Source organism: Somniosus microcephalus, chromosome 14 (assembly GCF_052327205.1).
Source record: "Somniosus microcephalus isolate GS21.2 chromosome 14, FLI_Smic_1.0, whole genome shotgun sequence".
Classification (NCBI taxonomy): domain Eukaryota; kingdom Metazoa; phylum Chordata; class Chondrichthyes; order Squaliformes; family Somniosidae; genus Somniosus; species Somniosus microcephalus.
Window position 1 is genome coordinate 80,457,339 of NC_141000.1, and position 22,128 is coordinate 80,479,466.

The window sequence follows — 22,128 nt, forward strand, 5'->3', positions numbered from 1 at the left end:
TAGGACAAAGTCAGCATGGTTTTATGAAGGGGAAGTCATGTTTGACAAATTTGCTGGAGTTCTTTGAGGAAGTAACATATAGGGTGGATAAAGGGGAACCAGTGGACGTAGTGTATTTAGACTTCCAAAAGGCATTTGACAAGGTGCCACACAAGATTATTGCTTAAGATAAAAAATCACGGGATTGGGGGTAATATTCTGGCATGGATAGAGGATTGGCTATCTAACAGAAGGGAGAGAGTTGGGATAAATGGTTCATTCTCAGACTGGCAATCAGTAACTAGTGGTGTTCCGCAGGGGTCAGTGCTGGGTCCCCAACTCTTTACAATCTATATTAACGATTTGGAGGAGGGGACCGAGTGCAACATATCAAAGTTTGCAGATGATACTAAGATGGGAGGGAAAGTAGTGAGTGAGGAGGACATAAAAAACCTGCAAGGGGACATAGACAGGCTAAGTAAGTGGGCAGAGATTTGGCAGATGGAATACAATACTGGAAAGTGTGAGGTTATGCACTTTGGCAGGAAAAATCGTAGAGCAAGTTATTATCTTAATGGCAAGAAACTGGAAAGTACTGAAGTACAAAGGGATCTGGGGGTCCTGGTGCACGAAACTCAAAAGGTTAGTATGCAGGTGCAGCAAGTGATTAAGAAGGCCAATGGAATGTTGGCTTTCATTGCTAGGGGGATAGAATATAAAAATAGGGAGGTATTGCTTCAGTTGTACAAGGTATTGGTGAGACCGCACCTGGAATACGGCATACAGTTTTGGTGTCCATACTTAAGAAAAGACATACTTGCTCTCGAGTCAGTACAAAGAAGGTTCACTCGGTTAATCCCGGGGATGAGGGGATGGACATATGAGGAGAGGTTGAGTAGATTGGGACTCTACTCATTGGAGTTCAGAAGAATGAGAGGCGATCTTATTGAAACATATAAGATTGTGAAGGGGTTTGATCGGGTGGATGCGGGGAGGATGTTCCCGATGATGGGTGAAACTAGAACAAGGGGGCATAGTCTTAGAATAAGGGGCTGCTCTTTCAAAACTGAGATGAGGAGGAACTACTTCACTGAGGGTGGTAGGTCCATGGAATATGCTGCCCCAAAAAGCTGTAGAAGCTACATCATTACATAAATTTAAAACAGAAATAGACAGTTTCCTAGAAGTAAAGGGAATTAAGGGTTACGGGGAGTGGGCAGGAATTTGGACATGAATCTAGGTTCGGATCGGTCATGGCCCTGTGGGTAGCGGAGCGGGCCCAGGGGCCGTGTAGCCTGATCCTGCTCCTATTTCGTGTGTCTAATTCTGTTAGATTCAGGAGATGGTTCTGTGATAGTAGATTGGCGGTTAGGATCAGATCAGCCATGATCTTATTGAATGGCGGAGCAGGCTCGAGGGGCCGATTGGCCTACTCCTGCTCCTATTTCTTATGTTCTTATGTAGAAAAGCCTCAACCTGTTCAATCGTTGCCAATAGCTATAATCTCTCAGTTCTGGTAACATCCTTCAAATTTTTTTTTGCACATTCTCCAATGCTTCTATGTCATTTTTATTGTATGGAGACCAGAACTGTGCACAGTACGAGTCCTGACGAAGGGTTTCGACCTGAAACATTGACTCTATTTCTCTCTCCATGGATGTTGCCTGACCTGCTGAGTTTTTGCAGCATTTTCTGACTTTTTAAAAAAATGTTGGAGAACAAAACAAAGATTGGGCTCTCGCATGGGGAAAAGGCAAACTTGAAATAAAGATTAACACGCTTAAGTTTCTTAAACATTTACATTTTTGTTAAAATGGATAAATTTGACACTCTACCAAATGAAAATTAGTTTTTCAGGGTCATAACCTTTGTTTAGCAATCAATGTGCTGTTAAAACCCCAGTTACACCTAATCCCTTTGGGTCTAACTTTTAATGGGGTATTTAACAGCGTAATTACCACGGAAGAGCCAAAGTTTTTCAGTTTCCATGATTTGACAGATTAGAATGATTGCTGACTATGGGGGGGGTGGGAGTGGGGTGAAGAGGAGACACAGCACAGCCAGTGTCGGAGCAGTGAATGATAGACCGCAATTTCTGGATTTCTGCGTTAGGATGCGCATGCGCTACATCTTGAAGTTGCGGTCAGTGTCCAAGGCGACCGTCTTCAGGACTGCATTCCGGGCCGTAGTGTTGAAGGTTGATGTGGTACACAATTCCATGGATGGCATTAATGATGCTGATTGTTTGACTTTATCCTTTATTGGGTGAAAAGAATTGAGTCAGCTTTGCCTCCCTCTTTAGCAGTCCCTCCTGTAGAGGAAGCGCAAGTATAATTTTCATTTGGAGATTGTGACCAAAAGGAGTTCTATTGAAATTCAAATGATAAAGTCTATATTGTCTATTTGAGTTGTAGCTGATCACCTTAAATTTGGCTACCCTAAATTATTTTGCACATGTTAAGGATACACCTTGCTGTCTGGTATGCAGAATGTCATTTCAAATGCATTGTTCCTATGTAAATACATTGTGATTGTAAAACAAGTAGAACCACTTAACACTGAGTGCTTGCTTTGTCCTGAGATCAATCAAATTAAGGTAAAGTGGTTTCTAGCAAGCTTTGGCCTTAACTCAGTGGTAGTACTCTCGCCTCTGAGTCAAAATATCATGGGTTCAAGCTCCATTCCGGAGAATTGAGCACATAATTTAGATTGATCCAGGAGTATTACATTGTCAGATGAGATGTCAAAACGTGGTCGTATTTGCTCTCCAGATAGACATAAAAGGTCCAATAACCGTATTTGAAGAGCTGGGGAGTTCACCTGGTGTCCTGGCCAATATTCATCCTTCAGTGAACACTACAAAAACAAATTATCTGGTCATTTATCTCATTACTGTTTGTGAGACCTTGCTATGCACAAATTAGTTATTGCATCTCCCTACATTGCAACAGTGACTACGCTGCAAAAAAAGTAATTCATTGGCTGTGAAGCACTTTCTTTGTAATGTCTTATGCAAGTCTTTCTTTGTAATGTCTTAAGCTTGTGAACAGTGCTAAATAACTGCAAGTTTCTTTCTTCCTTATATACAAATACAGTGAACTGAGGTTTTACACTTATGCAGTTCAGGAAACCATCAAGCTAATTTGATAGTTATGGAAGATGCTCTTTGTTTAACTTTGTCCCAGTTTTCAGGCAGCATGCTCTCAAATTGCCGGTTCTTCACGTACCACTGCACTGCAGTCTGTGTGTATTGAGGCCCCATGGTGGGTAGTAGGGTTGCCAACTCTGGTTAAATGTATTCCTAGTGGTTTCATCACATGAGCTCCCATCTCCAACCTTCCTGCCCCGATGCTCCTGCTATCTGTTGTCTAACACCTCAATCCTCACTGCTTTGCCATGCCAATTGGAAAGCAGAGTCTTGATTAGTTGATGGAACAATTCATGACAGTCAGTCTTTCCCCCCTATTTTTATAACTAATGAATGGAAGTGTTCAAAGAAAAGAAAAAAAAACACCCAATTTCTTTAATGCCCCTATGATTTTTCTCCTGGGCTGCTTGCAGCAGCGTTCTGAAGATTAATCTTTTAATTCCTTGAGACTCCAGGACAATCCATGTATATATTTGTATCGTAGATGATTACTCAGGATTCCAATTATTAAGAATAGTGAAGTGTCTGGCCTCTTTGTATTCCAAGGGGAATAAGTTAGAAATTCTGTAACCAAGTGAAATCCACCACATTAACTTTATTCTATTGTTTAACTTGTATTTTCAGTAAACGCTCTTGATAGTTTATGGCCTAAGTTACACAAGCTGGTAGTGTCTACATTCTCCTGTTTGCCCCTGAGCTGAGCTTCTGACTGCAAACTATACACAGTACTCCAGGTGTGGTCTCACCAAAGCCCTAATATAATTGCAGCAAGACTGCCTTACTTTTATACTCCAACCCCCTTTGCAATAAAGGCTAACATACCATTTGCTTTCCTAATTGCTTGCTGTACCTGCATGGTAACTATCTGTGATTGTGTACAAGGACCCCTAAATCCCCCTCAATACCAACATTTACCAGTCTGTCACCTTTTTATTAAAAAAAAAAAAAAAAATTCTGCTTTTCCATTCTTCCTACCAATGTGGATAATTTCACACTTCCCGAAATTATACTTCATCTGACACCTTCTTTCCCAGTCACTTAACCGATCTATATCCCTTTGCAGCCTCTTTATGTCCTCCTCACTTCACTCTCTTTAAAACTTACCTCTTAAACCAAGCTTTTGGTCACACCTCCTCAATGCACAGATATGTTTTCTACATTAATGGTGCTGCATAAAATGGCTGCTGTTATCTGAAGATTACGAGAGGGCTCATGTCTGTTCAAGAGGCTAATTAGTGTGTTGAGGGTATTCTATTCTACCTCTGGGAAAGCAGAATACTGCAGATACTGGAAATCTGAAATAAAAACAGAAAATGCCGGAAATACTCAGGTCAGGCAGCATCTGTGGAGAGAGAAACAGAGTTCATGGGGGTGATTTTGCCAATGGGGGCGCGTTGGAGGCAGGACTGCTGCTTGTCGGGTTTTAGTCCCGCCTCCGTCGACTTGTGGCCAACCCATGCTATTTTCCCTTGATCTTGTTGAATTGTCATCATTTGACAGCTTTGCGAAGCTGTCAAACACTGACATTCTCTGTTGTTTGGTGAGTTCTTGTACTCAAGACTCACCAAACCTATTTCCTGAGCAGAAAGCAGATGGCTGTTACATCGGAGAATGTAGCAGCCATTCTGTCATCTCTGCTGTGGAGATGCCGGAGCCTCCGGATCTCCAACGATTGAAGCCTGCAGGAAGAAACAAAGGTAAGTAAACTTTTTCTAACACTTTTCACTCACCTCACATACTTACCTCTCCACACTTGCACCCGTCACTCACCTCCACAGCGCACTTTTGGACCCCGCAGACCCACTGTTCGCCTCGCTGACCCTGGCGGGGTCTCCCGACGCCGGGAAGCCTGCACCTCTTGGAAAAATGGTGATCGTTCTCTTGACTGCCTGTTAGCTACCTGTTAACAGGCAGTTAAGTGGCTGTAATCCCCTTCTCACCTCCAGGCGACGGGACCCAGCGTGGGTCGGGTACCTGCCTCCTGCGAAGATGGTACAGGGGCGGGATGGGTACCTGCCCCCAGTTTCTGCCATTTTTCCCGGTAGACCCGCCTCCCGAAGGCTGGCAAAATCGCCCCCAATGTTTCGGGTCGATGATCTTTTTATCAGAACAGCAAAAAGTTAGAGATATAACAGGTTTTAAGCAAGTACAGAGGCAGGGGGAGGGGAGGAAAGAACAAAAGGGACAGTCTGTGATTGGGTGGAAGGCCGGAGTGATTAAATGACAAAAGGGATGATGGTGCTAGGCAAAAATAGGTGGTAATGGGAAAGTAAAGAAACAAAAGATGGGTCTCGGAGTGGGAAATGGGAATAGCAGAATCATTACCAACAGCTGCTGTCCGGAAAAATGCTGAGCAGTGGTCCCATTGCCACCACCTTTTGCCGAGCACCATCATCCCTTTTGTCATTTAATCTCTCCTGCCTTCTACCCTATCACAGACCTTCCCTTTTGTTATTTCCACCCCTCCCCCCTTTCCCTGCCTCTGTTACATCTCTAACTTTTTCCAGTTCTGATGAAAAGTCACTGACTTGAAACATTAACTTTTGTTTCTCTCTCCACAGATGCTGCCTGACCTGCTGAGTATTTCCAGAATTTTCTGTTATTAACTGGTGTATAAAACTCTCCTTTAATTCGTATGGAGCAATGTCTTGCTCATTGGAGTGGTCTTGGAGTGGTCTTTCATGTACAATGTGGTTAAAATATCTGGTGAAAGCCTAAAAGCTTACAAGACCAAGTTTTAAGCTTTGGTCTCTTGAGAGCCCAGTGCCCTAACATTATTACTGCTACAAATATCACTACTGTTAAACTCTTAACTTTGAAATAAATATACATTGTGATACTCAGTTACTGCTTTTCCTCAACTGTATATACTGCAGTAATATCCTCACTGCAGTAAATTACACCTTGGTTAGACTTGTAACATTTAGATTCTGAAATGGTGGTTTGTTACAAACCATTGTTGTACTGTGGAAAGATCTGTTACTGAAAATTTGAAGTCTTCACTCCATTCCCTAGGGAAGAAGAGGAGCAACTTCGAAAGATGATCAGGGCAGATCACGAGAGGGCCCTAGAAGAGGCAAAGGAAAAACTGAAAAAATCCAAAGATCAAATCCGTGCTGAGATTCAGACAGAGAAAAATCGAATGGCACAAGATATGAAAAAAAGAGAAGGCAAACAACTACCACGTGTACCTATCCCAAAACTGGTAGGAATCAATAATGGGGACCCAGGCGATCCAGACACCAGAGAGAAACAAGAGAAGATTAAAGAGGTATGTGAAATGTATGAATAGATAGTATGTTGTTTAAATTGGAATGATGGTAGCTTTTATTTTCTTCCATCGCTTGTGTTTACCTGAGGATGGTAGTGAGGTGGATTGAATAGTGCTTCAGGGTCTGCACAGGCAAGTGTATTATGAATGGTGTCAGCTGTGGCTCAGTTGGTAGCACTCTTACCTCCGAGTCAGAAGGTTGTGGGTTTGCACCCTACTCTAGAGACTTGCGCCATAATCTAGGCATAATCCTGTGCAGTACTGAGGCGCTGGATGGTCGGAGGTGCCATCTGTCTGATGAGCCATTAAACTGAGGCCCCATCTGCCCTCTCAAGCAGATGTAAAAGATCCCACAGCTCTATTCAAAGAAGAGCAGGAGTTCTCCCCAATGTCCTGGCCAATATTTATCCCTCAACCAACATCATAAAATAGATCAATGGGCCAGAATTTACTGTAGCCAGTGACCGTTTGTTAGACTTGCCCATACATTTAATTTCTATGACGGTTTGCGCTGGAAGTTGCTGTAAATTAGAAATTTAAACGGCATGGTGCCTTCTGCTGGGCATCTGGGACCTGTGTAAACCGAGAAAGCAACTGTCTGTCTCCTTAACTAATCAGATTGAAATTTTATTAATGAACAGCGCAGTGTCTAAACCAGGATGTGTAAGTTGAAATAGTGAATTCAGTATCAAATCAGGTTCATAAAGTGAGGAAAAGAAAGGTTGGATTAAGAGAGAAAACTAAGATTGAATTAAGAGGGAAAGCTAAAAGAGAAAGTAAAGAAAAGTGTAATTTAATTTTTTTAAATATCTCCAACAACAAAAAATCTGAAGGAATGAGACTCCACATTTATAAAATTAATTTTCAGTGCGAGAGGTTGGTTGTCAGTAATTGAGACTTATCATGCTGTTAAAAATGGTACTCAAAGGGTTGACGGTGGATAGGTAATGGCAAACATTCAAAGACCGCATGGATGAACTACAGAATTTGTTCATCCCAGTTTGGCATAAAAATAAAACAAAAAAGGTGACTCAACCGTGGCTAACAAGGGAAATTAGGGATAGCATAAGATCCAAGGAGAGGACATATAAATTGGCCAGAAAAAGCAATCATCCTGAGGATTGGGAGCAGTTTAGGATTCAACAAAGGAGGACAAAGGGATTAATTAAGAAGGGGAAAATAGAATATGAGAGTAAGCTTTCAGGGAACATAAAAACTGACTGTAAAAGCTTTTATAGATATGTGAAAAGAAAAAGATTGGTGAAGTCAAGCGTAGGTCCCTTGCAGTCAGAATCAGGGGAATTTATAATGGGGAACAAAGAAATGGCAGACCAACTAAATACATATTTTGGTTCTGTCTTCACAAAGGAGGACACAAATAACCTCCCAGAGATGCCGGGGAACATAGGATCTGATGAAAGGGAGGAATTGAAAGAAATCAGTATTTGTAGGGAAATGGTGTTAGGGAAATTGATGGGATTGAAGGCCGATAAATCCCCAGGGCCTGATAATGTACATCCTAGGGCACTTAAGGAAGTGGCCCTAGAAATAGAAGATGCATTACTGATCATCTTCCAACATTTGATGGAATCTGGAACAGTACCCATGGATTGGAGGGTAGCTAATGTTACATAAGAAGTAGGAGCAGGAGTAGGCCATACGGCCCCTCGGGCCTGCTCCGCCATTCAATAGGATCATGGCTGATCCGAATCTAGACTCACGTCCACTTCCCTGCCCTCTCCCCGTAACCCCTAATTCCCTTATCTGCTAGGAAACTGTCTATCTCCATTTTAAATTTATTTAATGTTGCAGCTTCCACAGCTCTCTGGGGTAGCAAATTCCATAGATTTACTACCCTCTGAGTGAAGAAGTTTCTCCTCATCTCAGTTTTGAAAGAGCAGCCACTTATTCTTAGATTATGCCCCCTAGTTCTAGTCTCACCCATCAGTGGAAACATCCTCACCGCATCCACCCGATCAAGCCCCCTCACAATCTTATATGTTTCGATAAGATCGCCTCTCATTCTTCTGAACTCCAATGAGCAGAGGCCCAACCTACTCAACCTTTCCTCATACGTCAACCCCCTCATCTCCGGAATCAACCGAGTGAACCTTCTCTGAACCGCCTCGAGAGCAAGTATATCTTTTCTTAAATATGGAAACCAAAACTGCACGCAGTATTCCAGGTGTGGCCTCACCAATACCCTGTATAACTGCAGCAAGACTTCCCTGTTTTTATACTCCATCCCCCTCGCAATAAAAGCCAAGATTCCATTGGCCTTCCTAATCACCTGCTGCGCCTGCATACTAACTTTTTGTGTTTCATGCACCAGGACCCCCAGATCCCTTTATACTGTAGCACTTTGCAGTTTCTCTCCATTTAGATAATAACTTGCTCTTTGATTTTTTTCTGCCAAAGTGCATAACCTCACACTTTCCAACATTATATTGCATCTGCCAAATCTCTGCCCACTCACTTAGCCTGTCTATCCTTTTGCAGGTTTTTTATGTCCTCCTCACTCACTGCTTTCCCTCCCATCTTTGTATCGTCAGCAAACTTGGATATGTTGCCCTCGGTCCCTTCCTCCAAATCGTTAATATAGATTGTAAAGAGTTGGGGTCCCAGCACTGACTCCTGCGGAACACCACTAGTTACTGATTGCCAGCCCGAGAGTGAACCATTTATCCCAACTCTTTGTTTTCTGTTAGATAGCCAATCTTCCACCCATGCCAGTATATTACCCCCAATCCTGTGATTTCTTATCTTGATCAGTAATCTTTGTGTGGAACCTTGTCAAATGCCTTTTGGAAGTCCAAATACACTACATCCACTGGTTCCCCTTTACCCACCCTGTATGTCACATCCTCAAAGATGTAACTATTTAAAAAAGGTGGTAGAGAGAAAACGGGGAATTACAGACTGGTAAGCCTGACATCGGTAGTGGGGAAAATGCTAGAGTCCATTATAAAAGATGTAATAGCTGAGCACTTGGAAAACAGTGACAGGATCGGACAAAGTCAACATAGATTCACAAAAGGTAAATCGTGCTTGACTAATCTACTGGAATTTTTTGAGGATGTAACTGGTAAAATAGATAAGGGAGAACTAGTGGATGTGGTGTATCTGGACTTTCAGAAGGCCTTCGATAAGGTCCCGCATAAGAGATTAGCGTGTAAAGTTAAGGCACATGGGAATGGGGGCAAGGTATTGACTTGGATAGAGAACTGGTTGGCAGACAGAAAGCAGAGAGTTGGAATAAACGGGTCTTTTTCCGAGTGGCAGGCAGTGACTAGTGGGGTACCGCAGGGATCAGTCCTTGGACCCCAGCTATTCACAATATATATTAATGATCTAGACAAGGGAACTAGATGTAATATCTCCAAATTTGCAGACGACACAAAGCTGGGTGGGCATGTGTGCTGTGAGGAGGATGTCGAGAAACTCCAGGATGATTTGGACATGTTGGGTGATTGGGCAGAAACATGGCAGATGCAATATAACGTGGATAAATGTGAGGTTATCCACTTTGGTGGCAAAAACAAGAAGGCAGATTATTATCTAAATGGCAATAGATTGGGAGAAGGGGAAGTGCAACGAGACCTGGGTGTCCTTGTGCACCAGTCGCTGAAGGTAAGCATGCAGGTGCAGCAGGCGGTTAAGAAGGCAAATTGTATGTTGGCCTTTGTAGCGAGAGGGTTTGAGTACAGGAACAAGGATGTCTTGCTGCAGTTGTACAGGGCCTTGGTGAGACCACACCTTGAGTATTGTGTGCAGTTTTGGTCGCCTTATCTGAGGAAGGATGTTCTTGCCATGGAAGGAGTTCAGTGAAGATTCACCAGGCTGATACCTGGGATGGCAGGAATGACGTATGAGGAGAGATTGGGTCGATTGGGCTTGTACTCACTGGAGTTTAGAAGAATGAGAGGTGATCTCATTGAAACTTATAAAATTCTAACAGGACTGGGCAGACTAGATGCAGGAAGGATGTTCCCGATGGTCGGGGAGTCTAGAACCAGGGGACACAGTCTAAGGATAAAGGGTAGGTCATTTAGGACAGGGATGAGGAGGAATTTCTTCACCCAGAGAGTGGTGAACCTGTGGAACTCTCTACCACAGAAGGCGGCGGAGGCCAGTTCATTAAATATATTCAAAAAGGAGTTGGATATATTTCTTAAGGCTAAAGGGATCAAGGGGTATGGGGAGAAAGCAGGGACCGGGTACTGAATTTGGATGATCAGCCATGATCACATTGAATGGCGGAGCAGGCTCGAGGGGCCGAATGGCCTACTCCTGCTCCTATCTTCTATGTTTGACTGAAATGGACAAGCCCTGACTCTGGTGAATTTAGTCCTTCTCTACCATGCAAGTACAGGAACTTCACGCCGTTCAATACATTTGAATGGGGAGCCAGACAGTGAGATGCCTTTGTTGTGCAGTTTATGGAGGAGCAGCGCATCTCGCACATCGACTTCCAGATTTTCGCGTTTAACTACATCTGTGCTCGCCTGAAGGTGCTGTGTGATTCGCGCATAAATAATGGTGAGCGCTGTTAGCCTCACTTATTTTTACAGTAAATTCTGGCCCAATATCATTATTACGTTGCTGTTTGTGGGTCCTTTTAATGAACATTTCATTTGTTGAGAGGTTATTTCTCAATTTACAGTGTTTTTATTCAAAATTCTGTACACACATCTAACAGTCTGACTCATTAACATAATGAATTGACTACACAGCATTGTTAGAAATTTGGTGAAGAGTAATGATTAATATCATTGAAGTTTTGTATGAAATGCTCAGACAGGTGCACAGTACTGGGGGTGAATTGTTATTTTAAAATTAGGCCATTTAAGTATTTTGCCCAATTTTATTCTTAAATGAATCATCTGGAAAAAGACCACTTCATAAAATTCATTTTGTGTACTGTGGCATTACCAGACTTTGCAAAAGATGGAATTTATGATGCATCTATTTGGGAACCAATCTGTACTTAGTGCAGAATTGCACAAAAGCAGTATGTACCCATCCATGCTATGGCTTATTTGGCAAATGCACTGTGCAGCACCGAACCTACGAACCAGACAAGGCAGGTGTCTGGTATGCTGAACTACCGGTAGGAGTGATTCAGTTGGCCTTAGTACCGTAGCTAAATAGGGAAAAAATCAGCCAGAGTATTTTGCTATCAGTGACTCCCACTGGAAAATGCTAATTTGTGGTTATTGGATGAGGCCAGGATTATTTTCAGTTGTGATCTTTTCCCCCTTCTCCCACTCCTCTTCATGATTGAAATGCTCATCCATGAATATTGGCTGATTGGGTGAATTATTGGTGGATGAGTTTGTGTCTTTGTGGGGGAATGAAAGGAAAAACCATAAGGTGCCTGTGGCTAGAATTTGCGGAACTGAGGGAATGATGGGGGACGGGCGCAGCGAGGGTGTTGTATCCGTGTGTTAATGGAGACACGGAATGCAGGAGTTGGTTTAACAGGTGTTTACTGAACAAAGTCTGGAGGTGAACTAAAAGACACAAGACACTATACAGGCTTATATAGCCCGAGTGGTCACTACCGGTATTACAGTACACAGGGGCTCTTAAAGGTACATACACTACAATTCCTCCCCTTCTGGATAATTAGTACATAACATTTTAAGTAATCATTAATTAACATGTTTACCAGAACAATAATCTACACATTTGCTGCAGTTAATCAATTATAAGTCAGTCTCTCTGGAGGCTTCCTGACTCGGTCCAGGTAACGCCTCGGTGGTGTAGTAGTTTTCGGTGGTGTAGTAGGTTCTTTTGGCAAGGTCGATTCGGCTTGAATGCCAGTGTCGGGTTCATCTGGTTCCAGTATCACCGGATCGGAGGTAGATACTATGGGTATCTCTGCTTCATCATTAGGCGTATAGAGTTGTGGTGTAGGTTGTCCCTTTTCGGATAACTCTATGATCTGGTCAGCATGGCGCCTTATTATGCTTTCTCCAATGTCCACGGTATACATCAGCGGTCCTAGTCGTGTGCAAATAGTTCCAGGCTGCCATTTCTCGGTACGGTAGTCCCGGGCCAAAACTTGTTGACCTATCTGGAAGGTTCTAGTTGGCCTTTCATTCATGCCTTGAAATTGCCGGTTCTCTACGTCCCTTCTGATGTTTGGCTTGATCAAATCCAGCTGGCATCTTAGTCTTCTATTGAAAAACATCATGGCGGGAGTTTGGTTTGTAACCACATGTGTTGCATTCCTGTATGCAAACAAGAAGTTATCTACCTTCTGTTGTCAATTTATGTCTTCAAGAAGGCCATAAAGGCCATGGGTAATGAAGGTCTGGACAAACCTTTCAGCTAATCCATTGGTGGCGGGATGGTATGGGGCGGACGTGTAGTGCTTAACCCCATTGTTTTTTTTAAGAACTTCCTGAATTCTTCGGACACAAATTGCGGTCCATTATCAGAACAGATCTGTTCAGGCAGCCCATTCCTGGCAAATATGGTCCTTAATACTGTGATGGTTTTTTCCGTGGTGGTGGAGGACATCTTTATTACCTCCGGCCACTTGGAGTGTGCATCAACCGCGATTAAGAACATTGAGTCCATAAACGGACCAGCAAAGTCGATATGTACCCTTTGCCATGGAGATGAGGGCCACGCCCATGGATGTAGAGGGGCTTGTGGTGGGGCGTTTTGGACCTTCAGGCATCCTAGACAGCTCTTGGTCATTTCTTCGTTGTCTCCATCGATACCTGGCCACCACACAAATGCCCTGGCTAGGTTCTTCATTTTCACTCCACCCAGATGCCTCTCGTGAAGCTCCTTTAGCACTTTATCCTGGAGTTTGGGTGGAATCACCACTCTGGATCCACACATCAAGGTTCCTTGGCACACTGACAGCTGTTCTCTTCTTTGCGAGAATGCTGGCAACAGTGGTTCGCCATGTGCTGGCCATCCCTTCACCGTTAAGAACATAAGAACATAAGAAATAGGAGCAGGAGTAGGCCAATCGGCCCCTCGAGCCTGCTCCGCTATTCAGTAAGATCATGGCTGATCTGATCCTAACCGCCAATCCACTATCACAGAACCATCTCCTGAATCTAACAGAATTAGACACACGAAATAGGAGCAGGATCAGGCTACACGGCCCCTGGGCCCGCTCCGCTACCCACAGGGCCATGACCGATCCGAACCTAGACTCATGTCCAAATTCCTACCCGCTCCCCGTAACCCTTAATTCCCTTTACTTCTAGGAAACTGTCTATTTCTGTTTTAAATTTATGTAATGATGTAGCTTCTACAGCTTTTTGGGGCAGCATATTCCATGGACCTACCACCCTCTGAGTGAAGTAGTTCCTCCTCATCTCAGTTTTGAAAGAGCAGCCCCTTATTCTAAGACTATGCCCCCTAGTTCTAGTTTCACCCATCATCGGAAACATCTTCCCCGCATCCACCCGATCCGACCCCTTCACAATCTTATATGTTTCAATAAGATCGCCTCTCATTCCTCTGAACTCCAATGAGTAGAGTCCCAATCTACTCAACCTCTCCTCATATGTCCATCCCCTCATCCCCGGGATTAACCGAGTGAACCTTCTTTGTACTGACTCGAGAGCAAGTATGTCCTTTCTTAAGTATGGACACCAAAACTGTACGCAGTATTCCAGGTGCGGCCTCACCAATACCTTGTACAACTGAAGCAATACCTCCCTATTTTTATATTCTATCCCCCTAGCAATGAAAGCCAACATTCCATTGGCCTTCTTAATCACTTGCTGCACCTGCATACTAACCTTTTGAGTTTCGTGCACCAGGACCCCCAGATCCCTTTGTACTTCAGTACTTTCCAGTTTCTTGCCATTAAGATAATAACTTGCTCTACGATTTTTCCTGCCAAAGTGCATAACCTCACACTTTCCAGTATTGTATTCCATCTGCCAACTCTCTGCCCACTTACTTAGCCTGTCTATGTCCCCTTGCAGGTTTTTTATGTCCTCCTCACTCACTACTTTCCCTCCCATCTTAGTATCATCTGCAAACTTTGATATGTTACACTCGGTCCCCTCCTCCAAATCGTTAATATAGATTGTAAAGAGTTGGGGACCCAGCACTGACCCCTGCGGAACACCACTAGTTACTGCTTGCCAGTCTGAGAATGAACCATTTATCCCAACTCTCTGCCTTCTGTTAGATAGCCAATCCTCTATCCATGCCAGAATATTACCCCCAATCCCGTGATTTTTTATCTTAAGCAATAATCTTTTGTGTGGCACCTTGTCAAATGCCTTTTGGAAGTCTAAATACACTACGTCCACTGGTTCCCCTTTATCCACCCTATACGTTACTTCCTCAAAGAACTCCAGCAAATTTGTCAAACATGACTTCCCCTTCATAAAACCATGCTGACTTTGTCCTATTAAATTATGATTATCCAAATGTCCTGTTACTGTCTCCTTAATAATGGACTCCAAAATTTTACCTACCACAGATGTTCGGCTAACCGGTCTATAGTTTCCAGCCTTCTGTCTACTGCCCTTTTTAAATAAGGGTGTTACATTAGCAGTTTTCCAGTCTGCCTGGACCTTTGTCGAGTCCAGGGAGTTTTGGAAAATTATTACCAATGCATCCACAATCCCTACCGCCACTTCCCTCAAGACCCTAGGATGAAAGCCATCGGGTCCAGGTGATTTATCCGCCTTGAGTCCCATTATTTTACCGAGTACCACTTCCTTAGTGATTTTGATCGTGTTTAGCTCCTCCCCCCCCCCCCCCCCCCCCCCTTTAGCCCCCTGTTTGTCCAGTGTTGGGATATTCTTTGTGCCTTCTACTGTAAAGACTGATGTAAAATATTCATTCAGTGTTTTTGCCATCTCCATATTTCCCACTATTAATTTCCCGGTCTCATCCTCTAAGGGATCAACATTTACTTTAGCCACCCTTTTTCTTTTTATATAACTATAAAAACTCTTACTATCTGTTTTTATATTTTTTGCTAATTTACTTTCATAATCTATCTTCCCTTTCTTAATCAATCTTTTTGTTATTTTTTGCTGTCTTTTAAAGTTTTCCCAATCCTCTATCCTCCCACTAGATTTGGCTACCTTATATGCCCTTGTTTTTAGTCGAATACTATCCTTAATTTCTTTACTTAGCCACGGATGGCTGTCTTTTCTTTTACACCCTTTTCTTCTCAGTGGAATATATATTTTTTGGAAGTTGTAAAATAACTCCTTGAATGTACACCACTGACCATGTATCGTCTTACCCTTTAATCTATTTTCCCAATCCACTCTACTCAATTCCGCTCTCATACCTTCATAGTCTCCTTTATTCAAGCTTAGCACGCTTGTTTGAGATCCAACCTTCTCACCCTCTAATTGAATATGGAATTCAACCATGTTATGGTCACTCATTCCAAGGGGATCCTTTACTTGGACATTTTTAATTAATCCCATCTCGTTACACAGGACCAGATCTAAGGTTGCTTGCCCCCCTGGTCGGTTCAGTTACATACTGCTCAAGAAACCCATCCCTAATACACTCAATGAACTCATCCTCAAGGCTGCTCTGCCCAATTTGATTTGTCCAATTAATATGATAGTTGAAATCCCCCATAATTATAGATGTTCCCTTATTACAAGCCTCAACTATTTCCTGATTGATACTCCGTCCAACAGAGTTGCCACTGTTCGGAGGCCTATAGACTACGCCCACTAGTGTTTTTTTCCCCTTATTATTCCTTACCTCCACCCAAACTGTTTCATTAGCATGATCTTTTGACCCAATATCATTTCTCTGTATTACAGTGATTCCTTCCTTTATTAACATAGCCACCCCACCTCCCCGTCCTTCCTGATCGTTAAATAACCTGGTATGTTTAATTCCCAGGCATTGTCACCCTGCAGCCATGTTTCTGTAATGGCCACAAGATCATACCCATATGTAGTTATTTGTGCCATTAACTCATCTATTTTGTTACGAATGCTACGTGCATTCAGATAGAGAACTTTCAAAGATGTTTTGTGACGCTTAGTTCCTGCTTTTGCCCTTTTTTATTACTTTACCTTTTACTCCATACCTTCTGCCCCTTCCTGACACGCTCTGGTTTTTAATTTCCCCACTGCTACCTAAGTCTATGACCTTCTCTGTTGTCATTTGTATTATTTGCTCTCTAGGAACCTCCCCCTCCACAATTAGTTTAAAGCCCTCTCTACAGCCCTAGTTATATGATCCGCCAGGACTCTAGTCCCAGCACTGGCCAAGTGAAGCCCGTGCCAACGGAACAACTCCCTCCTGCCCCAGTACTGGTGCCAGTGTCCCAGGAAGCAAAACCCATTTCTCCCACACCAGTCTTTGAGCCACGCATTTAACTCTCTAATTTTATTTGTCCTAGCCAAATTCGCTCGTGGCTCAGGTAATAATCCAGAGATTATTACCCTTGTGGTTCTGCTTTTTAATTTGGCCCCTAGCTGCTCAAACTCCCTCAGCAGAACCTCCTTCCTTGTCCTATCTATGTCGTTGGTACCAACATGGACCACGACAACTGGATCCTCCCCCTCCAAGTTTCTCTCCAGTCCAGAGGAGATGTCCTTAACCCTGGCACCGGGCAGGCAACACAGCCTTCGGGACTCTCGCTCTCGGCTGCAAAGAACTCTATCTATCCCCCTAACGATACTATCCCCTACCACTACAACATTTCTTTTAACTCGCAGACTCGTGAGAGAGTCGGGTCATTTCTCGTTTCCTTTTGAATGGTAGAATTTGTTACTGGTAGATATTCCACTATGGTTGAGTGGAACATCTCCACTGGGTCCACTGTAGGTGCCTCTTCTACTGTTGGCAACGGTAGGCACGATAAACCGTCAGCATTCCCATGCTGTTTTGATCCTTTGTATTCTATGTCATATTGGTGTGCCCCTAGGAAAAGGGACCACCTCTGTAGCCTTTGCGCTGTCATAATGGGAACGCCCTTTTTAGGGTTGAATATGGAGACGAGAGGTTGATGGTCAGTCAACAAGGTAAATTTTTGTACGTGTAGGTAATGGTTGAATTTCTTCACTCCCCATACCAGGCTGAGTGCTTCCCTGTCGATCTGGGCATAGTTACACTCAGCTGAGCTCAATGAGCGTGACGCAAAATCTATCGGCCGCTCCGAGCCATCAGGGAATCTATGCGATAATACCGCTCCTACGTCGTAAGGGGATGCATCGCACGCCAGTCTGATTGGCAGTGATGGGTTGTAATGAGCCAACACTTCCTTGGACGTGATCAAGCCTTTGCATTTATGGAAGGCACGTTTACAGTCTTCGCTCCATTTCCAAATTACTCCCGTTTGTAGCAGTTTGTTAAGAGGGTGCAGAACAGTTGACAAGTTCGGTAAAAATTTATGATAGTAATTTATCAATCCCAGGAACGACCTTAATTGTGAGACATTTTCAGGTGCTGTGGCTTTTATGACCGCTTCAATTTTTTCAGGTGACTTATGCAACCCTTCTTCATTAATTATATGGCCACAATATGATATTTGTTTCTGGAAACATTCGCACTTGGGGCGATTTGCTCGTAGGCCCCGTTCTCTCAGCCTAGTGAGCACCTGCTCCAAATTGGCAAGGTGCTCGTTGTTGTTTTCTCCTGTTATAAGGATGTCATCTAGGTAGCATTGAGTCCCCGGAATCCCTTGCAGGACTTGCTCCATAGCTCTTTGCCAGATAGCTGGAGCTGATGCTACTCCGAAAACCAGTCGATTGTACTGGTACAGGCCTTTGTGTGTTTATCGTGAGATACTTTTTAGAGGCCTCCTCAACCTCCATCTGTAGATATGCCTGTGTCAAGTCAATTTTGGTGAAACGTTTCCCTCCGGATAGTGAGGCGAAAATATCTTCTATCCTCTGAAGAGGATACTGTACCGTGTGAAGAACTGGGTTTATAGTCACCTTGAAGTCCCCACAAATGCGAATTTTTCTCTGTTCTTCAGATTTATCATTATTCAACGTTTTCTTCATGACCGGGACGATGGGTGTTGCCCACTCGCTCCAATCTACCTTGGATAACACACCTGCCTTTTCCAAATTCTCCAGCTCTGCCTCGACTGCTGGACGAATTGCGTATGGCACTGGCCTTGCCTTAATAAACTTGGGAATTGCCGCATCTTCCACTTTTATTGAGGCGGTGACGCCTTTCAAGGTTCCTAGTTCCTGTTGAAACACTTCTTTGGCGTTGGCCAAGATGTCTTTTAATCGTTCAGGTATGACGTCATCATCATTTTTTTTCTTACTGGTCACCGTCAGTGCCTGAATGGAGTGCCAGTCTAAACGTATCTTCCTGATCCATTCACGTCCCAACAGCGGTGGACCACCATCTTGCAGAACGTATAAATACAACTTCTGTATTTCCTTGCCGTTGTATACAACAGGCACCCTTATTTTCCCTCTGGGGTATACTTTCTGCCCCGTATATGTCTTCAAGATAATGGATGTGTCTTTCAAAGGTATATGTGGAAATAGCCGCTTGTAATCCCGTCGACTTATGACGGTCAGAGCTGATCCTGTATCTAGCTCCATTTTAACTGGGGACCCCGCTATCGTGAGGGTAACCCAAATGGTCTGGTAATCTTCTTTGGCAATTACATTATGTAATTTGAGACAGCTTAGTCTCTTGTTTCCGGAGTCGCTATCGCTCTTCTGGTCTTCGGAGCTACTGTCCGTCATCATTTGTACCTTTCTGTACTTTTCCTTATTGACTTTTTTTCTGTCAATGGATTTTTTGTTTTCAGATCGACATACACGTGCAATGTGTCCCATCTTTCCGCATTGCCTGCATGCTTTGTCCTTGAACCAACAGTCCCTCTGGTCATGGGTGGATCTGCCGCAGCGATAACATCTCTCTCAACCCCGTGTCATTTCATGGGTGCCGAAGTCCTGTGGCTTTTGCTGTATCTCTGCAGCTCCTCTTGCTGCTGCTTCGTATGATACAGCCACACTGAAAGCCTTGTCCAGTGTCAAATCTTTCTCAGAAAGTAGCCTTTTCTGTGTTCCTTCACTTAGGAGACCGCAGACGAATTTTTCTCGTAGAGAATCTGCCAGTCCTGCCCCGAATTGGCAGTGCTTTGATAGCTTTCTTAATTCGGTGAGGTAATCAGCGTTACTTTCATTCTTGTGCTGATTCCTCCTGAAGAATTTGAATCGTTCCGCTATCAGCAGCGGTGTTGGGTTTAAGTGCTCCTGTAGGGTATCAACAATCTCCTTAAAATTCTTGTCCATCGGTTTGGCTGGAGTGATTAAGTTTCGTAACAGCCCATATGTCCTTGCGCCCATCAGATTTAGAAGTACCGATGCCTTTTTATCATCCTCTACTTCATTCGCTGTGCAATATACCTCCACTCTTTCCACATATGTGGTCCAATCCTCTATATCACTATCGAAAGCAGTAATATTGCCAGTCTTAGGCATCCTGAAAATCAAAAATGGCGCCTCCCGCGCTTTCCTTTCTTCCCTGCCGAGAAAAAATGGTGCTTCCCGCCGCTGCCGCTGCTGACAACGCTGTTCTCCGCGGTTTTTATTTACACAGATATTTTTAATAGTTGGGGACTCGTTCCCGCCGGACTCTCTGGGACTTTTCCCTCCCTCTGCTTGGTCCGAACGCCGACCTGCTTTGCAGCGCCGGCCGTCTCCCGAATGCTCCACCCTCCGTCTCTGTTTGCCTCCGCCTTCCGACTCGCTGCTCGGCCCCGCTGCAGAGCCACCCGATCGAGCCCCATCCCGCCGCCCAGGATGGATTAGTGCAGTACCTGCCACCAGCCCGGCTAGCTGGTGAAACCACAGTTTTTTTTTTTTCTTTTTTTTTCCTTCGTCTGAGGAATCGATCTCCTTGAGGTGCTGCCGAATTGCAGGTAAGTCAGTTTCCAATTCGTCGCCACTGTTGTATCCGTGTGTTAATGGAGACACGGAATGCAGGAGTTGGTTTAACAGGTGTTTAATGAACAAAGTCTGGAGGTGAACTAAAAGATACAAGACACTATACAGGCTTATATAGCCCGAGTGGTCACTACCGGTATTACAGTACACAGGGGCTCTTAAAGGTACATACACTACAGAGGGGCTTAACATTGTTAGTTTGGCGAGGTCAGTTACTCAAAATAGGCTCTTGCTTCATTATTTTTTCAAAAACTCTCTTGCTTCTTTGCTGTTTTAGAAATGTCCCAATACTGTAGTTGCAGAACATTAAGTTATTCCTCCAAACTAGCCTTCTGGATTTGTCTTGTACCCTTCAAAGGAACACTTTGCTCTGTAACTGCAGTACTTAATTTCTCTATGGAGTAGAAAACAATCATTCATCTACGGGAATTGTTTTTATAAAAAAAAAACTTTAGTTACTTTGAAAGCTTTTGACTTATTCCGGACCATGGAATTTTGAAGTTCATTCTGAAGAAAACAGTTAAGATAGTAATGATGTCACACATAGTGCAGCCAATATGTCTTATTGGTTTGTTGCCATGGACCTCAAGAACGTGTGCTTTAACACTGACCCGTTGCAAAATTAACCAATTCCAGCCAGAGTACTCTACGTTAATCCTGGCAACTCAAGTGAGAGGGCATATATATATATGAAAGTGCTTGTTGGAACCTTCATTTGAATGTTTGTCATTGAGATGCCCAGTTGTGCAAAATTTTCTGTTTTCATTTGTGGATACTTTTGCATCAAGCATGATCCTAATGGATTAACAAAGTACAGGAAACTTTGGTTTATCCGGAGGTTAACTGTCCGGAATGCTCGAGCCACCGGCAAAAATCAGGAGCCGTTTCGTTAGGTTTTTTTTCTTTTCGTTGCTTTTTTTTCACCAGTCAGGCTCTGCAAGGTCTCGCTGAAGCTATTGCTAAGCTACAGAGACGCTTGCAAGGTACGGCTGACTGTTTAGAAGCTGTAAGCAACAGGGTTTGTTGCCAGATACGGAGCTTAAAATCTCTATGTTTCAACATTAGCGCTGGTTTGTCCGGCAGTTTTGATGGGACGGCAACAGCTCGGTCCCGTCGGTGCCGGATAGCACAAAGTTTCCTGTACAGTCCCCACCACTTATATAGTCCACGCTTATAGCAGGCAACTGTCTATACCGGGCAATTGACGATAACCATTTTAGAACACTTAGTAGTGCAAAGGACCCACTGGGGTGGGGACTGTACTCAGAATTAACTACAAATGAAAAACCGCAATTACAAATCCTGCAAGAATAAAGCTGAAGGATTACATAAAGGGTATAGGAAAATGCCGAAACATAGTAAAAGGGCATTCAGAAGGGCAAAAAGAAACCTGGAAAAATATAGTTAGAGGCAAAACTTAATGGTAAGAAATTCTTTCACTACTTTACCAGTAAAAAGGCAGTCAGAGAAGAGTAAGAACTATAGAAAAGCAAAATACTGCGGATGCTGGAAATCTGAAATAAAAACAGAAAATTCTGGAAATACTCAGCAGGCCAGGCAGCAGCTGTGGAGAGAGAAAAGAGTTAACATTTTAGGTCGATGACCTTTTGTCAGAACAGCCATTGCAAATCCTGCAATCTGACGAAAGGTCATCGACTTGAAACGTTAACTCTGTTTCTCTCTCCACAGGTGCCGTCTGACCTCCTGAGTATTTCCAGTATTTTCTGTTTTTATTTATGAACCATAGAAGATGGCTGAAAGTGAGAGTGTGCACAAGATAGTTATTATTCTGAATGATTACTTCCTCCAAGTAGTCACAACATGACAGAACATTA

General features: G+C 43.5%; 1 protein-coding gene across 3 annotated transcripts in view; it reads left to right on the forward strand.

Moving 5' to 3' along the window:
- The window catches only part of man1a2 (mannosidase, alpha, class 1A, member 2), a 151,675-nt gene that overhangs the window by 40,405 nt on the left and 89,142 nt on the right, over positions 1 to 22,128 (forward strand). For all 3 annotated transcript variants that reach the window (XM_086006775.1, XM_086006778.1, XM_086006776.1), the window contains exon 2: positions 6,143 to 6,398. In XM_086006775.1, coding sequence (XP_085862901.1) covers positions 6,143 to 6,398 — 256 coding nt within the window. The remainder of the gene's footprint in view (positions 1 to 6,142; positions 6,399 to 22,128) is intronic.